Source organism: Panthera tigris, chromosome B2 (genome assembly GCF_018350195.1).
Source record: "Panthera tigris isolate Pti1 chromosome B2, P.tigris_Pti1_mat1.1, whole genome shotgun sequence".
NCBI classification, from domain to species: Eukaryota; Metazoa; Chordata; class Mammalia; order Carnivora; family Felidae; genus Panthera; species Panthera tigris.
The window spans coordinates 128,834,714-128,860,256 of record NC_056664.1 but is presented as its reverse complement, the minus strand read 5'-3'; the positions used below and the strand labels follow the sequence as shown (position 1 = coordinate 128,860,256).

General features: G+C 43.6%; 1 protein-coding gene, 1 long non-coding RNA gene and 1 other non-coding gene across 9 annotated transcripts; 2 read left to right on the top strand and 1 right to left on the bottom strand.

The window, feature by feature from the left end:
• The first annotated feature begins 27 nt into the window (after positions 1 to 27).
• On the top strand, positions 28 to 23,319 carry PLAGL1 (PLAG1 like zinc finger 1). 5 transcript variants are annotated; one of them, XM_042987261.1, is made up of 4 exons: positions 28 to 2,111; positions 15,764 to 15,895; positions 19,518 to 19,638; positions 21,053 to 23,319. In XM_042987261.1, the coding sequence occupies exon 4, from the start codon at positions 21,057 to 21,059 to the stop codon at positions 22,296 to 22,298; it is 1,242 nt and encodes a 413-aa protein (XP_042843195.1). In that variant the 5' UTR covers positions 28 to 2,111; positions 15,764 to 15,895; positions 19,518 to 19,638; positions 21,053 to 21,056; the 3' UTR covers positions 22,299 to 23,319. The 5 variants fall into 5 exon arrangements, with proteins under 5 accessions (XP_042843195.1, XP_042843194.1, XP_042843193.1 ...); XM_042987260.1 differs by having other exon boundaries at positions 19,518 to 19,645; XM_042987259.1 differs by lacking the exon at positions 19,518 to 19,638.
• On the top strand, positions 6,290 to 6,398 carry LOC122238931. The gene has a single exon (XR_006218073.1). It is a non-coding gene; the product is annotated as a U6 spliceosomal RNA (small nuclear RNA).
• Positions 15,402 to 24,951, bottom strand: LOC122238765. Of its 3 annotated transcripts, XR_006217903.1 has the most exons (4): positions 24,911 to 24,951; positions 24,190 to 24,335; positions 16,270 to 17,580; positions 15,402 to 16,048 (listed from the first exon to the last, which is right to left on the bottom strand). It is a non-coding gene; the product is annotated as an uncharacterized LOC122238765 (long non-coding RNA). The 3 variants fall into 3 exon arrangements; XR_006217902.1 differs by lacking the exon at positions 24,911 to 24,951 and having other exon boundaries at positions 24,190 to 24,469; XR_006217901.1 differs by lacking the exons at positions 24,190 to 24,335; positions 24,911 to 24,951 and having other exon boundaries at positions 16,270 to 18,172.
• Between the last annotated feature and the right edge of the window lie 592 nt (positions 24,952 to 25,543).

Here is a 25,543-nt window from a genome sequence, read left to right as displayed (position 1 = left end):
ATGTGTATATATACGTATATACATATATATACACACATATATACATATATGAATGATTAAAGCCCTTTTGTCAGATTTGAAATCTAAGTTCTGACCTGAAAAGCAGTCTGCAAGGAGCATCCTGTCAAACTTAGATGTGTTATTTTTCCTGTCTCTTCTCTGCTTTATTAAACTGTCACACACCGTGCACGATTTTTCCCCAGGGCCACGCATGCTTTCGGGTTCTCTGTTGCATTGTTAACTATTTAAGCGTGTGGCTGGTGCCGAGATGGCAGGTGGGAGAGGCAGAGGAACTTGGCCTCCTCCCCGCCAGAGTTCTCCTCTGTCACTAGTGCTGCTTACATTGAACAGCTTAAGAATAAGCTCCTGTGTGAGCCCTCGGAGGCCGAGGAGTATTGTTGGATTCAGAAAGGAATCGCTTTCTTTTAGTGATCATTTGAATATTTCGACAATGAAGCTAAGCCACTCCACTGCCTGGTTTGCGTACCTCGTGTCATGTGCACCCTTCCTTGGGAAGAAGAGAGCCCTCGCCTCTCTGAATTTGTAAATTGGTATTGTCCGTTGGTGAGATGAGTAGAAGCAAAGGAAGAATCCTCCAGAACAATTTTACTCTCTTGCTCAGTGTTTTTTTAAAGCTCTTTAAAAAAATAAATACATAAAAATAATACAGGCCTTTGTAGACCACCCAATTAAATCACCATGATAAGTGGTGGGTATTTTGAGAAGAGAGATGGGCCATGAGATGATGTGTTGAAGTGTTTATACATGTGAAGTGAGGAATACATTTAAAACAAATTCTCTGGATGATTCAAAGATCCTACTCACCTCTGGTTTTTTCCTGAATTGTGATGGGTTATTTTTCAAATTTGGTTGTCTAAAAATGATCTTCATTTTTCCATTTTTAACTTAAAAGGAATGCTCTCCTACAAAATAAACAGACATAGCTTTTTTTTTTTTTTTTAATCAAATTAAGAGAACAGGCGACCAAGTGAATAAATCACATAGGTAGGATATACTTGGCTTTGTTTCATAGTAAGCTTACCTTTGTGCTGGTTAAGAAAATCCTAAAAACCTTTACCCCTATGAGAATTGACTGGTTGGAATAGTCCTAAATTGGAAGAAGCCAAGTTTTGTAATTAATTGGTGAATAGAGATACTGGTTTCTGAATGCTCACCAGAGATCAGTGGTACAAAGCTGGCCATGGACTTGGCTCTGGAGAACTTGGTGAAAACGTGAATGCCCAGTGCCAAAGTGATGTTACGGCATTCTGTGCTGCTTTGTGCTGTGGCCTCGGAATCTGTATTTTTAAATGATGTCTCTGGCAATTCTAATGCATAGCCAGGTTTGGTAACCACTGAATTGTGTATTCAGTTTGGAGACCTCAGCCTTTTCACCATCTGATGAATCTATATGTGTATTTGAAGCTTTTGTTGAAAATGAATGCCTGCTGGTTATTGCTTTTTTCAGTTCACAATTTGTTTCCGGTTCTGTTATTGCATAGATTTGCATACCTGTTTTATAGTATTCTAATACTGTTGCTTTAAAAAAAATACCATTTCCTCTCTGTGCTCTTTTGAATATTTGATGTAAACAATTTCATGTTTTGTTTTGTTATTTTCCCTACTTGCAGAAAGTAGGGGAAAACTCCAGGGTTTTTCTAACCCAATTGTAATATAAATACTTAAAGATCTTGGTCAAGGTAATATAAGGTTGAAAATCCTTTAAGTTACAGCATTATGAACTTCATCATACCTTTAAAATATATCAGATGAGCTAAATGTTTAAGACTTCGGCCAGATGGTCGATCTGAGACATTTAAAAATTAATGGTTGTGTGTCTGTTGAGGTATCCTACTACAGGATTTTAACACTTAAAATTGATCTGTCAATGAAAATGCGTGAAAGGGCAGTCAGAAATCTCTGTCAGTCATCAATTGTGTGTATGTGCTCTTGAAGTCAGGCTCAAGCTGCAACATGATGGGGGGAAATGTTTTCCTAGCTTCATTCACTGAAGGTGTGCAAGATCTCTTCTTACAGGTTTGAGTCGTCAGACAAACTTCCGAGGGGACTCCATGACCACCTGGAAGCTGGTGTTTCCTGTCACCGAGTAGGTATGCAAACAATGAAAGCTTCTTCAAATTATTTCTGCCTGGGCATGTTTATTAACAATTACTTGGAAACACATAGTAAAATCAGTCAAGGAGATTCAAGGTACTTCAAAAAGCTTCTAGTATAGAGGTGCCTGGGTTGGTTAAGCATTTGATTCTTGATTTCGACTCAGGTCATGATCTCATGGTTCATGGGATTGAGCACAACGTGAGGCTCTGTGCTGACAGCATGGAGCCTGCTTGGGATTCTCTCTCTCTCTCTCTCTCTCTCTCTCTCTTTCAAAAACAAACATTTTTTGTTTTTAAACTTTCTGGTAGGGAATAAATACATTTCTGCCTCAAACTGCCAAATACCTTAGAACAGAATTCTTCTAACCTTTTGTTTTTTGAGGAGCATTAGTATGCTGTACAATTCAGGGAATCAGATGATGCAGTCAGCAACTTTTCATATCCTCTACTGTCCCCCATCCCACGGACTGTGGTAATACATACAAATCTGTGGAGTTTTCTGTGGGGCGCCTTGTCAGCTCAGAAGTTTTAAAGGTACCTTGCCCTAACTTGTGTACCTGAGGAAAGTCCTCTTTGTGGAACATGTTAACTGATTAGCTTGAGGACGATGCTGGTCACATACCAGTGGCACCAGGGGATCCAGTCACAGATTCCAAGGCTTTACTTGGAAACGCTGTAGTAAAATGCTGAAGTCCACTGCTCATGCAGACAGTGTAACTAGGAAGGATGGCGAGGTATGAGTAGGAAGAACACTCAGCTTAGCTCAGACCATCTGGGTTTGGCCTCTGGTCATCCTCGTCATTATTGTCAATAATGGTATTGAGGGAAGCTAACACTTCTGGGACACTCACTCTGTGCTAGGCACTCTGCTTAGTACAGAACATTACTTGCAGTATCTTGTCAGGGCCTATGGACAAACAGTGTAAGTCTCTAAACCTCAGTTTCTTCATCTATTGGATGGGTATAAAGGTGCCCTTCTATCTAGCAGGGCTGACAGAGGGCTTTATGAGTTTGACCTAGAATATCGTTCTGCTAGGTAGTATTTTGGTTCCCTTTGAAATATAATCTGACTGAATGCTATTTTGACTTATTGGCCAAGACATTGAAATTCATCCCAATGTGGCCAATATATCTACTAGGAACTGAGCAAGGCACTAACAGTTCCAGCAAGGTTGGGGAGGGGGACTCTTGCCATTGTGTCTTCTGTATACCGTGTGATTGACGTCGGAGGGCTGGGTTGGAAGTTGGGCGTGATGACCAGGAAGACCCTGGAATGTGTGGGCTCTGTGTCGGTGGTGAGTCTGTGGGCTGAAGAAGGTAGGGGGTGGCTGCCACACCAGGCAGTGCCTGTCTCAGGCTGAACTGGACAAGCCCGGACAGGACGGCCAGTACAGTCGCTAGGCAAGGGGGAAAGGAGGAACAACTTGGGACATCGCTACAGGCTACTGGGAAGGAGCAGCAAGCATGTGGCCTGGGAAATTGGGCTCATTGTGAGCAAGGTGCCTGGCCTCCAGGGGCCGGGAGCACAGAACCGCACACTGAAGCCCCTGGGATGGGCTGTGGGCTGGACCACACATGTGGATTACGAGGACAGCTACTTAGAGAGTTCACATTCCTCCCCATTGAACTGGGTATGATTGTAATGGTTTGTTAAACAAACAAAGGACCTAAAGCTGTGAATGGGGGGAGAGAAAAGACTTAAGGTGAAAAGGAGAGGCGGCCCTGCTTGCCAGTGTTCCTCTCTTCTGAAGCTTTCGCCCCCATTTCCCCCGACATTCCTTTCTCCCTTTCAGAGAGGCCAGTGCAAGAACTGGGACAAGTTGCCTTGTCTGTCCAGAGCCCGCGCCTTTTAAAATGGAAACCCGATGAAATGTGTATCATCTTAAAAAGAAAAAAGTCAACAACTGGAATCATTTTAAAGGGCCAGTGATACATTTTTTTACATTTCAAATTAAGTATTTCTGGATTAACAGTTTGCTCTGCATTGTTTGGATCTTTTGGATGTGATATGGAAAGGCAAAGAGAAAATTCTCACTCTGGCATTGTGGGGTCATTCTGTCTGATAAATATAGGGCATGTGTCCTCACAGGTGGGCAGACACCCTTCTAGAAGAAGGAGGAGTGAGCTCCAGAAGAGGTGTGGCAATTTTACCTTTTTCCCTTAAGTAAGAAGACAGGTCATAGTAAAGTGAGTTCTGGATGCTCATTTGTTGAAAAAGCTTAGGGGGAAAAAGACTGTATGCTGTCATTTGTCAACTGCATTGTAAGCAGGGTGCTTTACATTCGTGTCCATTTGGGTAATCACATTTGGTCCCAGGCTCATTGTGTGTAAAAAGAGCCAGGTAGAATTTCCGAATAGTACTTTTAACTCTGCCGTTCCCCCAGGGTAAGGGAGTTGCCCCTGGTGGAGAGGAATAAGTGAGTACTTGTGAGGCTTTTCCTGTGTGAAGGAGACCGCTGATGGAACCGGCCCCCAACTCCCTCTAGGACAGCCCCTGTTGTTCCTCTGCCTGCTGCTCAGGGCACTGCCTCCTCCCTTTATCCTCACACCTGCCTTCCTGCCGGGACTTCGGGCCAGGCTGCCCCTGTGCTGCTGCAGGCCTCTGCTTAGTGTTCTTCCCTCTGTCTAAAAGCCACCTCGCCCTCCTCATGTGCTCCTAGGTTCGCCTGACTGGCCAGTATCAATATTTAGCAAGTACAGACTTTCAGAAAGAATGAACTGAAGCCATGTCTAAGTCTGCCACCCAGAGATACTTTGCTGACATGTAGGTACCTGTTTGCAGGCCTTTTTCTGTTTATTTAGAGAGAGTGCTGTTTCAGGATCAAATAGTCCACCTAAGTCATGAGCATCTTTTCCAGACCTCCTGTAGCTTTTATGTTGCCCTCAAGAGATTTTTAACTCATGGATCTGGCTTCCCGTCATCAGTGTGACTAGTATGCTTTTCTTCTTTCTTTTCTCAGTGTAAGCCTTTACCCTCACACACTTCCTGGGAAGGGACCAGGCTTTTCTTTTCCCTAGAATGGTAACCGTATTAGGACAATAGGTCCTGCTGCTAATTAGGTAAGTTTTGGTTCCTCTGCGCCCTCCTCTTAGAGACCCAGGAAAAGAGATCACTGGCTGTCAGCTGTAGAAGCATACCCTAAAAGGGCCTAGCGGCCTGGCGCAAAGGGTGTGTTGGGAGGGAGGAGGGGGATCTATTTTCAGCTGTCAAAAAAGAATAGTCCCCACCGCTGACTTTAATGACTAGAAAATCTTCTCCTAATCCCAGAAGCTCTCGTCTGGATTTCAGGACTGCTGTCCTCTTCTCATCCCTACCATGCTACCTGGAGTTCGTTAGTAGTCTTTGTGAAATCAGGTCCGTTCCGTCTATGCTTGAGAACCATCCCTGGACCTCACACTGTCTCTCTGTATACACATGCCTGTTCTGCTTGTTTGTGGACATTTGATGTTTCTTCCTAAATGTTTGAATTTAAAAATATCATGTATGTGGTGGGGAGAGGAAGGGAGTGGAAGATTTAAGTATCATGCACAGTGACCCATTCTGGGGAAGTGCTTTGGCCCTGTCTGGGGAATCCCGAGCTGTGCAAGCCCCCTTTCCCCCCCGCCGCCCCCCCCCCCCCCGCCCCTTTACTTGCCCTGCCCCAGCTTCAGAGAGGGGCCTCTGCAGTGATGGATCCTGGCTCCCTGGTCATCGGTCCTTTTCCCCATGGTAGTGTGGCTTCTCTTCATCTTCTGTGGCTCTTTGAGGCTCATGTTCCTAGGCTTCTGCCTTTTCCATTGCTGCTTGGGGCTTCCTCCTAGTCCAGCTGAGACAGAGTTCGAGTGGCATTTTCTGCTTACTTCTACACCTTCTCTTCCCACCTTCTTCACCCCATTCCATGTAGACTCAGAATGGTTAGCCTTGACTGTTAAATAGGTTAGATAGATTTTCAATCTGCCAAACACAATATAACAAGGAAAGGTTCCCACCTGTAAAGAACCTACTTTCTTTTAGTACACTGGGCAACCAAAGACTTGAGCTATTGGGGTCCTTACAGAAGCCAGTAGCCAAAGGGTGTCATTTGCTGTTAATTTGGTCTAGAAAAGTGCCTCAGCTCCTCCTTCATGTCCTAGGTCTCCTCACGAGCCTGAATGCCCATTAGGCACCAGGAGATTCAAGATGTTTGAAACCAGTGCTCACTTCGGCAGCACATATACTAAAATTGGAGTGATACAGAGAAGATTAGCATGTCTGATACTAAGGATAACATGTCCAAAACTAAATTCCTGACGCATATGTTTTGCTGGGCTTTTCTTCTGGGACTCCTCCTTCCTTTCCTTCACCACCGCCACAGTCACCTCTTTCCTCTGATGACCTCACCTAAATCCTAATCTAACCAGTCTGTTTACTGTCATTTCAACCTCCCCTCTCCTTTCCAGGTGACTGTTATCTCTTCTGAGATGCGGCAGAAGCTAAAATGGCCTCGCTACTCCTGGTCTCACCGCTCTCCAATAGATCTTCCATATCTCTGCCATTATTATTGTCACAAAGTATGATATGTCATATGACAAGTCCACTGCTTATAATGGGTTCCTGTTGCTCAGCTCCCTGGTATCAGCCCTGGGTTGTCCTTGCTTCTTGTGGTTTGGCTCCTCTTGGTCTTCTTGAAACTTAGATTCCTATACTTCTGCCCTTCCCACTGTGAGAGTGGAGGAGGGGCAGAGAGAGAGGGAGAGAGACACAGAATCTTAAGCAGCTTTAGGCTCTGAGCTGTTTTTTTAGCACAGAGCCCTATGGGGGGCTCAAACTAAGGAACTGCGAGATCATGACCTGAGCCGAAGTTGGACGCTTACCTGACTGAGACACCCAGGCGCCCCTTATTTTTCATTCCTGATTGCAGTTTTAAAGTTTTGTTTAAACATTAAGCTTATAACCTGTCAAGACTTTTTATATATGATGTATGATAGGAATCTAATTTCCTTATTTTCCCTATGGATAACCAATTATTAAGTAGTCTATTCTCTCCCCAGTGATTGCAGTCCCAGCCCTGTAATATATTGTTTCCATACAAGGGTGGGTCTGTTTCTTGGCTATTCATTCTACTCTATTGGTCCACTTGTCTAATTCTGTGCCTTAGTAGGTCATACTGCCTTAATTATGGTAGCTTTAAAAAAAAAAAAAAACAACTTCCATTTGTTGTATTTGTTATCTCCTACCTTTTTTTTTCTTTGGGAGATACCGTGGTCTGTTTATATGTTGATGAGTATGATCCAGTAGGACTGGGAAGTTCTTGGCTGTTCTTGGACTTTACTTTTTCCATATAAAACTTAAAATGGTAAGAGTTCTAACAAAGAATCCTGTTGAATTTTTATTAGCACTTCTTCGAATTAATAATATGGAAAGAACTGATGTTACAATAATTCTATCTATATTTCCCTATTCATGAACATGGTATATTTCTCCATTTATTTAGCTTTTCTGTAATGTCTTTCAGTATAGTTTTATAATTGCTCCATAAATATATGGTACATTTGTGATTAGATTTATTCCTAGATCTTTGTTTTGTGGCAAATGTATATGGTATTTTTAATTTTATTTTTGTTTGCTGGCATTTAGAAATAGTTCCTTTTGTATTTTGATTTTTTATAACTGAGTATCTTGTCAAGCTTTCTAATTCTATTCTGTGTATGGATTCTTTGGAATCTATGTAGACAGTCATCTATAAATAATGAAGGATTTTACTCCATTCCAATTTTACACCTGTCATCTCTTTTTATAGCTTTATTATAGGTCCACTTCTAGTACAAATGTTTAACAAGGTGCAGTGTTTAATAGGTATTTATCATATAATGAAGATAATCAGCTGTTGAATTAACTTAAAAATTACCTCCTCTTTACTGTTTCTAAGTTTAACAGTGCATATTTCAACTATTTAGCCTGTGAATGGTTTTACTGTTAATTAGTCTCTGGGTTATATTAGCTGGCTTATAAAAGGTTGCTTCATGGTGTTAATCACTAGTGAGCATTAGGAGGAGCAAACATGTAAAAATAGCAGGTACCCTCAAGATAAGCCACACTGGCAAACATAAAGATATCAGAGGAGTTTCTGCAGATTCTCAGATGCTCCCCTAGCAAGTTTGACTCAAATCCCTGCCCCTGTCTGGCTCTTGCTACTGCCTTTTCTTTCGTTTTCTTAAAAAAATGTGTTTGTATCTGTGTATGTGTATTTCTTCTTTTAGGGATCTCTCTCCCTCTCTCAGGTATTTATAGTTGTTTTTTAAGTTTTCTTTTCCCCATAGAGTCATCGTCTTCATCCCAGCTGCTTTTTTCTATTTATTCTGTCAGTGTTTCTTATTAGATGCTTTCTTCTGGTTTCTGGTGATCCTCAGCTGCCTGCTGATTTATGAGTGGAGCCATTAAAAAGCTGATGGAAGCTTTGTGTACTTCACTAGAACTTGTTGTAGGTTAATGCAGGTAAACCCCGGGGCCTGCCGTTTGTCCTTGTAATTAGCTCTTTTCTCTTGGGCTGGTCAGCTTTCCCAGAGAAGACTCCTTCAGTCTCCTACCCTGGAGGGGATGGGCCTGGTCGCCAAATAGGGCAAATATACAAACTTCCCTTCATTCCCTGTTTCCGCAGAGTGCCCCACCCCCATGCCCTCTACCGGGAGGGGGTCAGAGTGCTGCATGCTTCCCCACAGATGTTCCCAGTCTTTGTGTTTGTATACCCACTCTCATCCCCACCTCCAGAGTTCCCTAGTGCCCACATTTCTAAGACTCTTAATGGGTTCTGCAGGGTCAATCAAGTTGCTTCACAGCTTTTCATGACTGGCTTAGAACTGAGCTTTCTTATGACTGCAAAGCCAGTTACTGCTGGTTTACCTGCTTTCCAGCTTCCCATATTTTGTGGTAGTTTTCTCCTTTCCTGTTATCTTAGGCTGTATTTGAAAAAATCTCACTAATACGGTTTTAGTAGCGTTTCAGGAGAGACTAGAACTACATACTTTTATTCAGTTTGCCATCTTTCACTGGATTTTTCCCAGATATCTGTAAATAGAAAGTTAGCACCCTGTCCTTATTGACATTTTCTTCTTCTTTTTTTGTTAATGTTTATTATTTTTGAGAGAGCAAGCAGGGGAGGGGCAGACACACACACACACACACACACACACACACACACACACACACACACAGAATCTGAAGCAGGCTCCAGGCTCTGAGCTGTCAGCACAGAACCCTTAACGGGAGCTTGAACCCACGAACCGTGAGATCATGACCTGAGCTGAAGTCTGACACTTAATCCACTGAGCCACCCAGGAGCCCTTTATTGACATTTTCTAAGTCTAGTGCATAGATTTGATGTTCTAAAGCTGTGGTATAGTCGACCAGAGAGCTTTCTCGTTTTTTTTCTCTCTGAATATTAGATAAATAAGTCACTTTGGCTTTCTTGTTTATTTTAGGCCTTGTTTCTAAGAAAATAAGAGCTTAGTCATTGAGTTAACAAAGCTAAGTCTCTCAAGGTAGCAGTTTAAGTCAGTAGGCAGCAAACAAACCACCTTGTTCAGCAGGTGGCCGGTGGTGCTCCCAGAACAGAACAGAGGGGCAAGGTCAGTCAGTGGGTGCTTCCCACCAGATGAGAACAAATGGTTTCCAACGTGTTAAGGTGGAGATGTCTAATATCTAATAGGCTGTTGAATATGTAATTCTGGAAGTACACAGAAGAACTTTTTGTGGAGGTAGGTTCTCACCAAACAGATTTTGCTCTAAGTTAGCCATGGTTTTCAGTGATCTGCTTTTCTCTCCACCACAACCTCTTGAGCCCAAGTCTGTAGGGTTTCAGCTGGACTTTCAAATCCGTTCCTCTCAGGTCCACCATCTCCCTATGCAGGAAGGGAGCTCATTCCTCTGCCTGGGAGTGACAGAAGGAAGAGTTTGCCAGGTGCCAGGTGGGCAGGGGGTGGGAGGACCATTCTAGGAAGGGGCATCATGTGGAAAACACAGAAGCGTGACAGAACGGGGCACGCTAATGAAATAGCATGCGAATCGACCTGCAGTCCCGGTAGCCGTTGGGCCACTGTGGTAGAGAGGTGCACACACAAGGAGGTGACAAGCCTGTGGATCCTCCTTATGAGTTCATTCCATGTGCTGGCAGCTCAGGTGTTAGCGGATTTTAGTGATAATATATTACAACATTAATGAAGATAAATACACATATTTTTTATATAAAAGATTTTTAAAGATGCTGACAAATGAACCCCTATAATTTTGAGGGTAGTCTGCCCTGTATTCAAAATGAAGCCCTGTCTTATGTGATAGTTGAATTTATCATCTGTAGCCATATTTGTTTGTTTTTTCACCTATTTGTTTTTTAATTTTTTTATTTCTTAAGTAATCTCTTTGCCCAACATGGGGCTCAAACTCACAGCCCCAAGATCCAGAGTCACATGCTTTACTGACTGAGCCAGCCAGGTGCCCCTGAGGCCATATTTGAAATGAAATTTATACAAGTTGTTTACTGCTTGAATTTCAGAAGAACATTATTATAGGACCTTTTTGGGTTTGTTTTGTTTTTGTTTTTTTTTTTTTTACGTTAACCTGATAACATGCAGTGATTGAGGCACAAAATATATGGCCCACGGATTAGGAAATATCAATGACTTTGTGAATAAACTGAATTGATAGCACCAAGAGGGATTTCCTGTTTTCATCTAAGTCAGTGACCTTTAACCTGTTTGAATCTAGGACCCCTTAGAATATCTGAAGAAAGCCATGGTCCCTCCCCCCATAAGAACTCCAGCGTACATGCCTCCTAATTTTACACAGAATTTCAGAGAATTCAGAGCCACTTACAACCCCCTGCTCTAGGTTAAGAGTAAAAACCCAGCCACAGCCATGTGGTGAGGTACTTATCAAGGCCTCACATCTGTCATCCTCAACCAAGTTAGTCCTGCCCTGTGAGCACCTGTTTTGCTGATTAGACATATACTGAGCCCCAACTCTTCTGTCGTGCTTGCTCAGATACAGTACCTAACAAGTTCTACAGTGCATGTGTGTAATAGGCAATTAACGACTACCCAGAGGTTCTGAGAATCTTCTTTATCTTGTTGATGTTTATGGATAGTTTTGTTCATTGATGTTAGAAACTCGCTACCAAAGTCCTTCAAAGAACTAAGAGAAGTGCACTCTCTACAGAGGGCTCTTAGAGCCCAAATAAGCAATGAAGTTCCACTTACCCTGCTCCATGATGGGCTGTTTTCATGTTTTGCGTGTATAAAAAGAAAAGAGAACTTTTATAGAAGCCCTTCTAAAACTGGTTTTAACTCATTTGTATAAAAACAATCCCAAGTTAGGGGTGTATGAGACACAGGGAAATGTTTCGAGCAGAACCTTCTTATCCACAAGGAGTGATGATGAATGGAGTCAAAAAAAGAGCTTGGAGTACCCATGTTAGAAGATTAAAAATGGAAATTCAGTTTCCTCTCAGAAATGGGTCTTGCATTGTGTCACTGGGGACAATGGAAATAGAAGCCAGAAGTCATAGTTTATTTTGAGAATGTTGTAGAACATTTGTCGTCCCCTCTTAGATGCTTGTGTTACGCAGCACTGGGGACATCCTAGAACTACACTTGTGCTCTGACCTCTACTGTAGTATACCACTCGCTCTCAGGGAACACAGTCTTTCCTAGCTGTTGCCATATATATATGTTCTTATTCCAATCTGATCCTCACTCCTCCCCAAAATAATCAGCATGAACAGAATGAAGCAGATGGCACAAGCCTTCTTTGGCATAGTGGCAGATCTGTATCACTCACGCAGTATTTTTAGAATCAAGGGGATTGAAAATTATGTCCTGAGATGTTTTGGGGGAAGACTTACTATCTTTCCAGGGTGACAGGTGTTGAAATATTACCGTATTTAAGACTCAAATGCCATCTGTATTTCAGGTCACAGAATATAGACTGATTATCATCAGGACCATCCCTTTGTCAGTTCTGTTAGGATTGTTGGTGGTTTGCCAGATAATAGAAAGTTAATCACGAGTCTGTTTCAAGGATGTGGCCAGAAAGCGCATCAGGTTTCAACCAAAGATTGGAATCAGCGGCAGCCAGCCTGTACTGGTCAAGTACATGGTGATGGGGGACGCTGTATTATCCACACGGTTTATTTTTTTAAAAATAGCTAGGCTTTGATCCTCGGCCACAATGAATTTATAGTCTGTTGAGAAAGACTATTTTTATAGGAGTTTGTGATAGTATCATGAACACAGTGTAAATATTTATATTTGAAGGTCCACATTAATGAAATACACAGTTATGGTGAAAGAAACGTTAAAACCATTTGTGAATTTGAATTCATCGTTCAAAAAGACTTAAAGAATGTTAATTATAGTATAATTAATTCAGTTCAACATTTGAAGGCCAGTTAGTGTTGGGCTAGGCGTATTTAACACATGGACCTAAAAACACATCAAGGATTGCAAAGAGTCACTCATGAAATGAGTTAAGTGTGTATAAAAATGTTTAAGTGATGTTTGTTATTGTTTGAAAGTTCCACGTGGAACAAAGTGAGGAAATGTGTGTCACATTTAAATAAAATCTGCTGTGTCTGTAAATCCCTGATTATATACCCACTGTCTTCAAAGGCCCAAGGGAAACGTAGGTAATGATGTCCATGACTGTTGGACTTTGGAATCTAGGGAAGTGGCTGGAAAGTTGATCTGGGAAAATTTTATTTAGTGCTAAAGGGCAGGCACTTTTTGTTAAGTCTAAATGGAATAAATACTACTTTTCCTTCATATTCTTGGTCTGTTGGTAAGCCATCAGTCAAAGTTGGTATCTGTTGAGGAACAAAGAATGCCGATTTTGACTTGCCAAGGTCATAGGTCTTTCTGCGTGTGTGAGCATGTTGTGTTATCCAGACTACTGGTTCCTCCCACTGTGAATAGCGGATGGTGGGTCACACAGAGGGAGAGAACGTGAGTTTTTCTATCATGGCCGTAGCTGAGTGGCTAGAACCCTGTGCCACTTGTGCAGCTGATGGCTTCTGCTCTTAATCCCAGTGTTTCATAAACAACTTATACTTGTGTGGTATGTTTTTAGATTACTGCATATTTCAGATCCCTGTTGTTCCAGTTGGTTGTCCCCAGCAGCCCATTATATGCATCAGGTGGTATCACAAATAAGGAAACAGACTCAAGATGTAGCTGACAAGTGGACAAGCTAGAATTTGAACTGGGGAATCTTTCCACTGTATTCATAGAACAAGTGGCTGGATCTACACGAATCGCTCCCACACTTCAGGGAAACACCTGAGGGTGAATCAGCACAGTTGTGTCTGAAGGAAAGCAGAACCTTGCCTTTCTCGCTCTCAAGTGTGGAACTGAGTTGTGCTGTCTCATACAGCAGCCACTAGCCACACGGGGCTGTTTACATTTAAACAAAAATTTCAGTTTCTCAGAGTCACGTTTTGAGTGTTCAGTAGCCGACAGATATGAGACACTTCCGTCATCACAGAAAGTTCTCTTGGACGTACTGGTCATCTCTCAGCAAGAATGTGGAGAATGAATTTAGTGTACATGCAGGGGATTGGCGGGAGAGAGAGAGAGAGAGAGCAAATCCCTCCACCACACCGGCTCTCCTCCTGAGGGACTGGCACTAATTTGAGTTCAGCCGTCATGAGAACAAGGAAAAGATGAATTTCAAACTTCATATTATGTTTACATTTTAATCTTTTTTGATAGCCTTGGAACACAGAAATTTCAAATGAATGAGGACATTTAATGGTGATGATAGATTCTATGCCTCTTATAGCTGGGCCAGTATTGCAGCCAGACTTTGGCTGGATGAGAAGTGGGACACGTCATGAGACCTGGCAGCAAAAACTCGGCCACGCAGGATGGCATTCCTGGAAGGAATCATTTTGTCTGTGGCCACGCTCGTTGGGGATGCGTCAGAGTAGGGCCTCAGGCATGAGCTGCAGTACTGTGCGGAAACAAGGAGTTGGGGAAGAGGGGCTCAGTTCAAGTCACACTTGGTGACAGAGGAACAAGGTGTGTGTGTGCTGCCATCAGAAGGAAGTTTTGGTGCCAAGAGGCTGGCTGAGAGTGCCCGCGTCCCCAGTTTTGGATCAGCGCTGGAGCTTCGGCTCAAGGCCTGCGTGTCAGCTCTGAGGGTTCCGAGCAGGCGGGGCACAGGGGGAGGGCTCTCTGCTTGGTGCTGGCTCCTGCCGAGCTCTGAGCAGTGTCTGCAAACATCCGAGCTAGCTGATGAGGGACACAAGAAGTCTGCTCTAGGTTTTGTCCGCTGGAAAAGGAGTATCTCTCTTTCTGTGTATGTGTGCTGTGAGCTGGTAGGTTTAAAGATGCTTAGACTGTTGTTATAATAAATTTGACCTAGCTAGACTCCAGCCTTCTTACCTGAAAGTAACTGTGAAAAGGTAGGTAAAAACTTTTAACAACAAGGAGCATCTCTAAAGACTGGGCAGTAAATGAATGCATGCAGGAAACGGGCCCTTGAGGACCTGCTGTGATTGGTCACTTTGCTGCGGGTGCCCTGCTTACTTGGCAAAGCTCAGAAAAGACTGGCCTGCATACAAGCTACTCCAGTATGTTTAATGTAAACATATAGTACTTTTTTTTTTTTTTTTTAAGTATGGCAACTGAAAGGTTAGCATCCACTTGCCTGAGAATTACTCTCTCTAGAAAAGCACAGGATTTTAGGTAGCCAGGGTTTTTTCTGCATTGTTCATGACTGCCGGAGACTCTTAAGGCTCCTCAAATGGTGGCGCATTGGTAGAAGAAGAGGAGCGTGGATTTGGGTGACTTTGCCTGGGTTGGAAGGTTGGTTTGAGACAGGTTGAGGCAGCAGGCCCACCTTCTAGAAGTGGCCTTACTAACGAGTAGTTGGCCCTCCAGAGTGGGGCTGGGGAATGAGGAAAGGTCCCCAGAAACAAAAGGGGAAGAGATCAGTAGAACAGTTTACAAGAGGATGCTACCTACTCCTCTGACTGCAGCCTGAGCCATCATTTTTGTTTCCGTGGGAATATTCTGTCTCCCCTCCAAAGGCACATGAGTGAACTAAACTGGTTTTATTCACATTTTGTTTACATCACGCTGTTGAGATCTTCAGCATGGTAACCTTATAAACAAATTAACTTGGATGTATACAAATTATTTCATCTCCTCCCCTGGAAGTTTAAACAGGTGTGATAAACAACGTATGTTATGCTAACCATGGGTGAAGACAGCCCAAGGTTTGAATAAGCAGAGATGACTTTCATTTCGGTACCGATAAAACACTTTAACACATGGGGGAGATTTTTGGTTTTTTTTTCCTTTGAATTGGTTGGCTGAGCCTCACACTGACCTGAAGTCATGATCTGAAGTAGGTAACACACACCTTAGTCGATGGAAAGAGCTGTCTCTGTCAAAAGGAAAGTGTGCTTCACCTACCATCAGAACACTGTGTGCTTGCCTCCTCGCCACTTGGGAGGATTTATGTGCAGAAGGACCTCCCGAAGCACATGAGGGAGGACAGAGACTCGGGTGCTGCATTGGAGCCATTGAAAGTAATATGTGGATTCTGGGTAGTCGATGCTGAGCTGGGAGGAGAGGAAGAGCACTCTTGTCCAATACAAGCTAATACAAGAACACTGTTGTTCTCTCCACAGACAGTCTGGCGATCCAGAACATGCCCCAGCTCTGGTGATGCTCCTGGAACCTCATCTGTGCCTCCGACATTCTCCCAGCCTGAGACTGCATCTATAAATTGGGATGTGGGAAAGCAGGAAGCAAAGCTCATGGTAACTGAGAGGCCCATGTCTGGGTAGAACCAGGCCCAGGACCACGACGCTGCCTCTCCCCTGGTCTGGAGTTCAGGCTGCCGTGGCTCTGCTCATGTGCTCAGCACCATCCTTCCATTTGTGCTTAAATGGCACAGCATTTGGTCAGCGCATCTGAAAAGGAAGGTGTGAGAAGTAAAGCCCATGGCCACCTATCCCTGCCAATTATGTGGCAAGACGTTCCTCACCCTGGAGAAGTTCACTATCCACAATTATTCCCACTCCAGGGAGCGACCTTACAAGTGCTTGCAGCCAGACTGTGGCAAAGCCTTCATTTCCAGATATAAATTAATGAGGTGAGAGGCTCTAGAAAAGGTATGTACTTTGACACATACCTTTAAGTGGCTTTGCTAGCCCTCTGACCAGAGACCGCAAGGGAAAATGGATGCAGAATGTGGATGCACATTAGCCTTGCACACTGCAGGGCTTAATGCGGTTTTCTGTGACAGTTTTGCATGTAGTGTCAGTTCGTTCATTCGGCAAGCATTTCCTGTGGTCCTACAATATGCCAGGCATAAAAACACAAAGATGAAAAGACCCGTGCTGGGGAGATAGTCATGCAAACACAATTAAAATGCAGTGCAGGTGCTTTGACAGAGGTGTGCAGGTGGAGGAAGCTGTTCTCGCTGCTCGATGAGGAGCGTCGGTAGGGCTTCTCAGAAAGACACAGCCATACGCTGGACCAGGAGGCGGACAGAGATGAGGTTCTGGGGAAGCCCGAAGCCTTGGCCTTAAAGCGCACAAGTCTAAAGGGTAGTGGTGGAGGAGGAACAGGTGAGGCTCAAAGTGGAGGCAAAAAAGGAAAGCAGCTCATAACTGGCCTTAGCCTCTGTTCTGAAGGGTCTGTTTATTGTAATGAGTCTGAGCAGTGGAAAAGGTGGTTTTGATCAGGGTGTTAGAGGACTCTGGTAGTAATTCGGAGGCGAGAGAAGAGGCAAGTAGACTGAGGGGGGAGGTGTGAAGTAATAGTCCAGTATGAAATACGGAGCGTGTGTTCGCGTCCTGACAGTAAGGATGGAGGGGAGGGAACATCTCCCAAGTGCCAGCTTTCGGAGCAGTTTCTCAACTTGCGAGGAGTTTGTCCAACCTCCCAAGTGGAATTCTGTTGGGAATACAGGTGTTGAGTATGTGCATTTAATCAGATTTTCAAAGGCATCCATGATACACCAAAGGATAAAAACTGTTGTTAAAAAAAAAAAAGGATATTTAGTCTGAATTATTTTTTGAATGCCTATTAGGGCCTCACTTCTGCAAGGGAAATGAATATACAAGTTGAAGCTTCTCCCTCTAAAGGATTTTCACATCCTAGAAAAGATAAAATACACACACACACACACACACACACACACAAAGTTGCTAAATTGCACAGTAGTCTTGAGAACTGTTGAGAACAAAGGCCACGTGTGCTATGGATGTGGTCCACACGCAGAATCCGCGCTGTTGTGTGCATCTTTTGACACCTGGTTAAGGGAAACTTATTTGCCTTTCATCTCCATGAAATGAACATTAGAGCTTCAACTTTCAGACTACTCACCTATAAATGCACAGGCGAGAGTCAAAATTTGGCAAGAGAGGATGTCCATCTGAGTGGCATTAACATGGACCACAACATTATTAAATCTTGGAGTGCCCTTGAAGAGAGGCACCTGAAAGTTTTAAAAAGATCTACATTATGCTCCTGGCCCCTCAGTATACCACTGTCATAATGTAATAGAATCGGGTTTAAAATAAGCCTATAAACGCTTAGGTATTTTAAAACTCAAATGGGTTCTGTACACAGGCCAGTCTTTAGTTGCCAGAAATATATAAGTACCGAGTGCCTATTGTGTGCATCAATTTTGTTGCAAAACAGGAGGGCTTTGCAACAAAATTGATGCACACAATAGGCATCATAAGCTTGTTTTGCAACAAGCTTCTTATGTGTGCACAGTGATTGTTCTTACCCAAACACTGAAAGCAGCATTTGCTGCAGTTAAAACCCACAGCGATGATATTAGGCTGTGAATAAAGATCAAAACACATACAGGAGGTAAATATTTGAAAAAGACTGGAGCTAACAGATTATTGGAATGACAGGAATTAGGTGGGATTACTGTGGTAAACCGCGCTGAGGAAGTTGCCTTAAGCAATATTTAGGAGGTGGTCGTTTCAAGCAAGGGAAACAGCTTGCTGGGCGAAGGGGGCAAAGTGCAGCCAAAACGGGAAGCAATGGGCTTTATGCAAGAACCGCCCGCCCTGCACGCCCCCCCCCCCCCCCCGCACCTCACACCTCTCTGGCCTGAAGGAGAGTAAAGAGTGGCAAGATGAGGGGACGCTTTAGGTTTTGTGGTTTTCGTTTTTACGGTGGGGGTAGCATTCCATCCCATTTCCCACAGCTTCAACATAAGCTCTGTTTTAGAAGCAGAGGTTGGAGAAAAGAACTTGCTTAAGTAGAAAAGAGAACGTGGGTCCCAGTACAGCAAACGGGGAAGCAGGTGGAAACAGCAAAAGGCAAGAAGAAACGAGGATTCGGCAAGGCCGGTCAGAATTCCTGGTGGGAAGTCTTACTGTAAGCAGTTACACTTGGTGCTGCCTGTAGCACAGACTGAAACTGATGGTGTCGTGGACTGTGAGGCAAGACGAGAAGTTGAGGGAAGGAAACCACTCGTTGAAGTAATTTCAGCTATAAGATGATCGTGTTCTAGATTGGGACTATTGCATGAGTGAGTAAGGGATCAATTAAAAGGGGAAGGGCTGGATACCAGGCAAAGGAAAGAGTCAAAAAATTCAGAGGAATGGCAGCTGGTAAAATGTGAAAAGTGGGATTGTTGCTCAAGTAGGGTTTTGTCAACCTGTGCCTTTCTCACAGGTAGTCAGGAGTAGGACAGTCCAGAGTCGTTAACTCGGCACTGACCTACCCATGGGTGACAAATCTAATCCGATCAAAGTCCTCCACAAAGAATAAAAGGGAGAGAGGCAAGAAAGAAGAGCCAGGGCAGAGCTCAGGGGGTCCTGTTCACTAGTACTAGGCCACATTGAAAACTGTTTAAATGCCAAGTTTGCAAACAGTTCCCCCTCACATCTATTGCTGATGATGTGTCTGTGGATATCTTGTGTAAGAATGGGGTATAAGCCTTGTATAACTTGGCTTGCAAAACCCTTTCTGCAGTCTGTTTCAATACATGCAGAACTTGGGGACACACCTTCTGCATGTCCCAGGTGCCTGTCGCACTGGCTCCTGTCTCTCCACAACTGTCTGTACCATTATACGTATCCCTGTGTATGCTGAGCTCTGGTGTCCTGGAGGGAAGGGGCAGAAGGAACTTCCTTTTCCTTCTATCCCCTGCACTTAGTTGGCTTTTTGTTTTTAAAGGAGAAAGGGAGGTGACCTAAGGTTTTGCTTTATTTTTAAGAAAATGACAATGAGACTCAAATCATCTTTATGTTTTTGAACTGGCTTCCCAACAGCATTTACTATAGACCCCTTACCAATTCTAGAAAAGGATCAGGAGTGGACAATGTAGGTTAGGAGGTTGGGTGAAAGGTATGATGAATATACTTTTGACTTCAACATATGGTCTTTAAAGAAATTCTTTTTTTACAGAATGAGTTGTTAGAAATTCTTTTGTACCCAAAGCCACAAGTTCAATTGCATCTCAGAGGCGTGCAGCCCGTCTCCAGTTCTTCAAGATCCCACTGAGACACCCTCAGCCTGCTTCGTGAAGGTCACTGGTAATTTCATTGGCAAAATTCAAAAGGGCTTTTTCTAGAAGGACTAAGCTTCTACAACAGTTCAACGTTTTCCTTTGAGGGGCGCGCCTGGGTGGCTCAGTCGGTGGAGCATCCGACTCTTTGATTTCAGCTCAGCTCATGCTCTCATGGTTTGTGAGTTCAAGCCTGCGTGGAGCTTGCTTGGGATTCTCTCTCTCTGCTCACGCTCTCTCTCTCTCTGCTCACGCTCTCTCTCAAAATAAAAAAATGTTAAAAAAAAAAAAAAAAAAAAGTTTTCCTTTGAGCTTTAGGGACAAGCCATAGTCCTCTTAGTCGGTCTGAAACATCAAAATACCTGTATTATATTTGTAAAGCACAAATCCATTTTGGAAAACCATCACAATTCCATTTGTTGTAGTTCCACTGAGCTCCTGAGATCTAAACTCTGTTGGTTTTTTAATTTTTATTATTGTTTTTTAAATATAATTTATTGTCAAGTTGGCTAACATACAGTATATACATCACGAGAATCTACCCCTAAACTCTGTTGGTTTTAAAAAACAAAACAACCTCGATGAGGAAATCCTGTTTGTCATCCTTAAAACTTTAAAAAGGTTCATTTTAATAACTGAGTGTATCCTGTGAAACGCCAGGTCCTGTATGTTAGTTGTACTTCCAGAACAGCATCCTTAATTGCAGCTTGTGGCTTGAAGTACAACCTAGGCTGCTTCACACATGTTGTCGTTCGAGCCTCTGGAGACCGGGGCTGCACACCTCTGAGATGACAGCTGATAGAAAATCTTAAACGGGGGGCCGAGACTTGAGCATGAGGCTCAGGCTCACAGCACAGGTGGTGGGGTGGCGTTCTGGGTTTTGGGTCCAACTGAACACTCTCTGAGGTCAAGGATAGACTTTTCGTGTTATTTCTACGGCCTGACCTTTTTGCCTCAATTAATGAAAACCAAGCAGGAATTGTACATAGGATAAAAACCTAAAATCTGGGAAGAGGGTGTGAGGGGGCGCACGGGGTTCTGTGTAGAAGGTTAATTGGGTCACTTTTGAAAATTGAGTAATTTCCAGAGGGTGTAGAACATCCATTGAACCCCTTCCTGAAAATGACATATTTTTAAATATTTGTACTTGCTTAGAAATCTTTGCCTATGTGAGGAAAATAGGTTCTCAAAGAATATTTTTTTACAGGTATGAAAATTGTATGATGCCTTTAGTGGTGCCTATTTTTTTTTTTTTTTTAATCACAGTTATATATTTGTAGAATCTGGAAAGTCATGGAAAAGTTATTTTTTTTTAACGAAAATAATTTCTTATGCCTGCACCTAGAGAAAACTATTAACATTTTAATATTTTTCCTACACCTTTGACTGTTGAAATTTCAGAATGGACTCAATGTTTTTTTCCTTCTGTTCCTAGGCACATGGCTACCCATTCGCCCCAGAAATCTCACCAGTGTGCTCACTGTGAGAAGACGTTCAACCGGAAAGACCACCTAAAAAACCACCTCCAAACGCATGACCCCAACAAAATGGCCTTTGGGTGTGAGGAGTGTGGGAAGAAGTACAACACCATGCTGGGCTACAAGAGGCACCTGGCCCTCCACGCGGCCAGCAGTGGCGACCTCACCTGCGGGGTCTGCGCCCTGGAGCTAGGGAGCACCGAGGTGCTGCTGGACCACCTCAAAGCCCACGCGGAAGAAAAGCCCCCCAGCGGCACCAAGGAGAAGAAGCACCAGTGCGACCACTGTGAGAGATGCTTCTACACCCGGAAGGACGTGCGGCGCCACCTGGTGGTCCACACAGGCTGCAAGGACTTCCTGTGCCAGTTTTGTGCCCAGAGATTTGGGCGCAAAGACCACCTCACGCGACATACCAAGAAGACACACTCGCAGGAGCTGATGAAAGAGAGTCTGCAGTCTGGAGACCTTCTGAGCACCTTCCACTCCATCTCTCCCCAGTTTCAGCTGAAGGCCGCCCCGCTGTCTCCCTTCCCTCTGGGGGCTCCCGCGCACGCGCAGAACGGGCTCGCCAGCGGCCTGCCCGCCGAGGTACACGGCCACGCCCACAACCCCTCGGATCCGGCCTCCCAGCCGGTACAGGCGCTGCCGGAGCCCCTGGCCCCCCTCCACCCCGTAACCTCTCCCAGCTCCCCTCCCGCGCCCCTCCAGAATCACAAGTACAACACCAGTTCTACCTCATACTCCCCACTTGCAAGCCTGCCCCTCAAAGCAGATACTAAAGGATTTTGCAATATCAATTTGCTTGAGGACTTGCCTCTGCAAGAGCCTCAGTCACCTCACAAGCTCAACCCAGGTTTCGATCCGGCTAAGGGAAGCGCTGGTAAAGTGAGCCTGCCCAAGGAGCTACCTGCAGATGCTGTGAACCTAACGATACCTGCCTCTTTGGACATTTCCCCCCTGTTGGGCTTCTGGCAGCTGCCCCCTCCTGCTACCCAAAACGCCTTTGGGAATGGCACTCTCACCCTGGGGCCTGGGGAGTCTCTGCCGCACAGGTTAAGCTGTCTGGGGCAGCAGCAACAAGATCCCTCACTAGCCATGAGCACTATGAGCCTGGGCCAGCTCCCCCTCCCCCCCATCCCCCATGTTTTCCCAGCTGGCACCGGCTCTGCTATCCTGCCTCATTTCCATCATGCATTCAGATGACTGGTTTTTAAAGCGTCCTTTTCTTATTCTGGAAGATGTGTTTTAAGGAGCATGTAAGCATCAGTTATGCTACAAGGAGAGATTTGGAAAGCGGGACTGGAAATGCGGCTAATTCAGTGATGACTGGCTTGAGATAAGAGAGTTCTCGAACTGCATGTATCGTGCCAATTGTCCTGAGTGTTCATGCTTTGTACCAAATTTGATAAGCAAGTATTCTTTAATGGAACTGCAAATATTGTCAGAACCGACATCCAAACGAGGGCTGCTATATATAGGTGTTTGTCAAATTGAATTTAATCGTAAGCCATGATCATAATAATGTTAACTAATTTTATGTGGCACTGCCTAGTAAAGGGAACTATGGGAAGGTTTGGCTTTCTCCAAAATGGGAGAATTTTTAAAATACAAAATAACCTTTATATTGCATATTATAACTAGGCTGTGTATTTCTTTTCAGGGATTTTTCTACCTTCAGGGTTGGATGTAGTTTAGTTACTATTGCCATAGCCAACCTGTAGTTTTACAGAAACAATTTCTTGTGGAATAGACGTCTCCATTTTAAAAAAGCATTTTAAATGTAGTTTGAATATTTTCCACAAGATGCTACAATGTGAGTTATCACTTCATGTATCTTAAAAGACTAAACTGGTTGTCAGTTACATCTGACAGAAAAAAAAAAAAATCACTGTGTAACCAGGTTAAGTGGTAAAATAATCCAGGCGTCAGTCAAAAGAAAGCATTTTGCTGACTTTAATATTGATTATATTTTTAACAGGAATTTAAGAAAATATTACTGGAATTTTAAAATATATATATATATTAAACAAGAATTTTCTTTGCTCTGTCTGGCTTAAAATACTACTCTGCTTAAGTATTATTTTTAATCACCAATAAATGCATTTAAATTCATCATTTAAGTCAATATTAGTTTTTTTCAAAAGGATAACATTTGCAATGTAACTATAATCTATGTCTTGAATTTGGTATCTAATGAGTTTAAGAATATAAAACCTAACCTTTTTTTTTTTTTTTAAAGCTCCTTTGTCTTTTGTGTTTAGAGGCTTTCTATATGAAGATATATCTTACATATAATAAACTACAAATCCTGCAGACTTGACTTGACTGATTTTTTACAAACTACACGCGCGTAACCGTCCAGATTGGGATATAAAACATTTCCAGCTCCCTAGCTGGCTCCCTCATGCCCCCTCCTGGCCATTATTCCCCCCACAGAAACTACTATTGTGACTTCTATTCAGCATCTGTTAGAAACTACCTTTTTTGGAGTAAATTAGGATTTAAGGTGGAAGCTTCAATGCTTCAGTTAAGTTCCCACCACTGTGACTTTATTTCTAAAAATTACTGATAAAACATTTTGAATTCTGCCATAATACTATGTAATTTATTTCTGATGCGGATGTCAGAGTACTAGCTACTGAAGTGTAGTCTATCCTGGACGACCATGTTCCAGTTTTACAATGGTCCTTACCATTAATTTCTAGTACAGATTAGAAATTTGCCTATTCCTTGCTGGGATTTCTTCAGAAAGTATTAGGACCCCTTGAATCTGAAAAGCCTATTTCTGCTTTGCCTCTGATTAGGATGGGGTTGGGGGGGTGGGCCGAGAAAAGAAAGCCGTGAGAACCTTTGTCCATCAAAGAAGCCTGTTAGCCAATGTGAGAGACCCTGGCCCGTAGCCCTTAATGGTGATGCTGATGAACACAGAGGGCACCAAGTGACCCAGGGCTTGGCTGCAGTATGGGGAACCAACATGGTGGACCCTTAAAGTACAGTTTAAGCTGTGGGTAGGAAATGAGAAAAAGGGGTAAAGTTGCTCTCTTCAGTAGGACTCCAGTGGGAGGCCTATCTCCATTCCTATATCCACTCTTACCTGAGAGAAGGCAATCTGCCAGAGCATGAGGAGAGTACTGGTTCACCTTAGCAAAATCTCCCAAGATCCACTTACGGAACCTTCCACAAATACTTTTACATGGCTTTGTAGTCTTCAGTCCAATCCAGAACACATACCTGATACACCTGAGCACAGAACATAGCATTTGGTCCCAAAATACAGATCAAAAGAGTTCAGGTGGTGTACTTGGCTATACTACGAGTGGGAGTAGCTTGGGATTCTATTTAAATTTAGACAGGAGGGGTGCCTGGGTGGCTCAATCAGCTAAGTGTCCGGCCTCGGCTCAGGTCATGATGTCACAGTTCGTGGTTTCAAGCCCCAAGTTGGGTTCTGTGCTGACAGCTCAGAGCCTGGTGCCTGCTTTGGACTCTGTGTCCTTCTCTCTGCCCTTCCCCTGCTCATGCTCTGTCTCAAAAATAAGCATTTAAAACATAAAAATAAATCTAGGAAAAATGGGCTAATTCCTAATTTAAATTCCCTGAGTTCAAGAAAAAAATAGGAGTGCCTGGGTGGTTTTGGGGGTTAAGCGTCCGACTTTGGTTTTGGCTCAGGTCATGATCTCACAGTTCGTGAGTCTGAGTCCTGCACAGGGCTCCATGCTGTCAGCGAGGAACCTGCTTGGGATTCTCTCTCTCCCTCCTCTGCCCCTCCCCCACTCAAAATAAATAAAAGCTTTAATTAAAAATAATCCTTGGGGCACCTGGGTGGCTTGGTCAGTTCAGCGTCTGACTTCAGCTCAGGTCATGATCTCACGGTTCGTGTCAGCTGTGCTCACAGCTCAGCGCCTGGAGCCTGCTTCAGATTTTGTCTCTCTATGTCTCTCCCCTACTTGCACTCTGTCTCGCTCTGTCTCCAAAAGATGAATAAAACATTAAAACAATTTTTTTAAATAAAAATTCTTACATGAAAAAGCAGGAGTACAAAAGACTTTACAAAAAGAGTGTATTCACCCAGAGGACGGCAAGGAGAAGGAAGACTTGAGACACCACCTCCCCACAGAGCCATAGAAACCGGAGGCAAACTGAGCAGGTGACTTCTGACCTGGCCATGAGAAACAGCCTGAGACCTCTTAAGAGCATCCTTCCCACAGGACGGGAAGGTTCTTGTATCTTGTTCCTCCACTGCAGCGTTTCCCCCGAAATTGTGTGCACTGGTGTGGGACAATTCTTCGTGGTATACAGATGGAAACTTAGGATATTTACTAAAGTTTATCAGAAGAAAATATCAAAAATGGGATTTCACATTATATAGACTGAAGCCGGATAAAAAACCGATTCTCCTAGTAAGCAAATAATGCCAGTAAGTAGAACTCCAAAGACTGTTTCACCAAAAA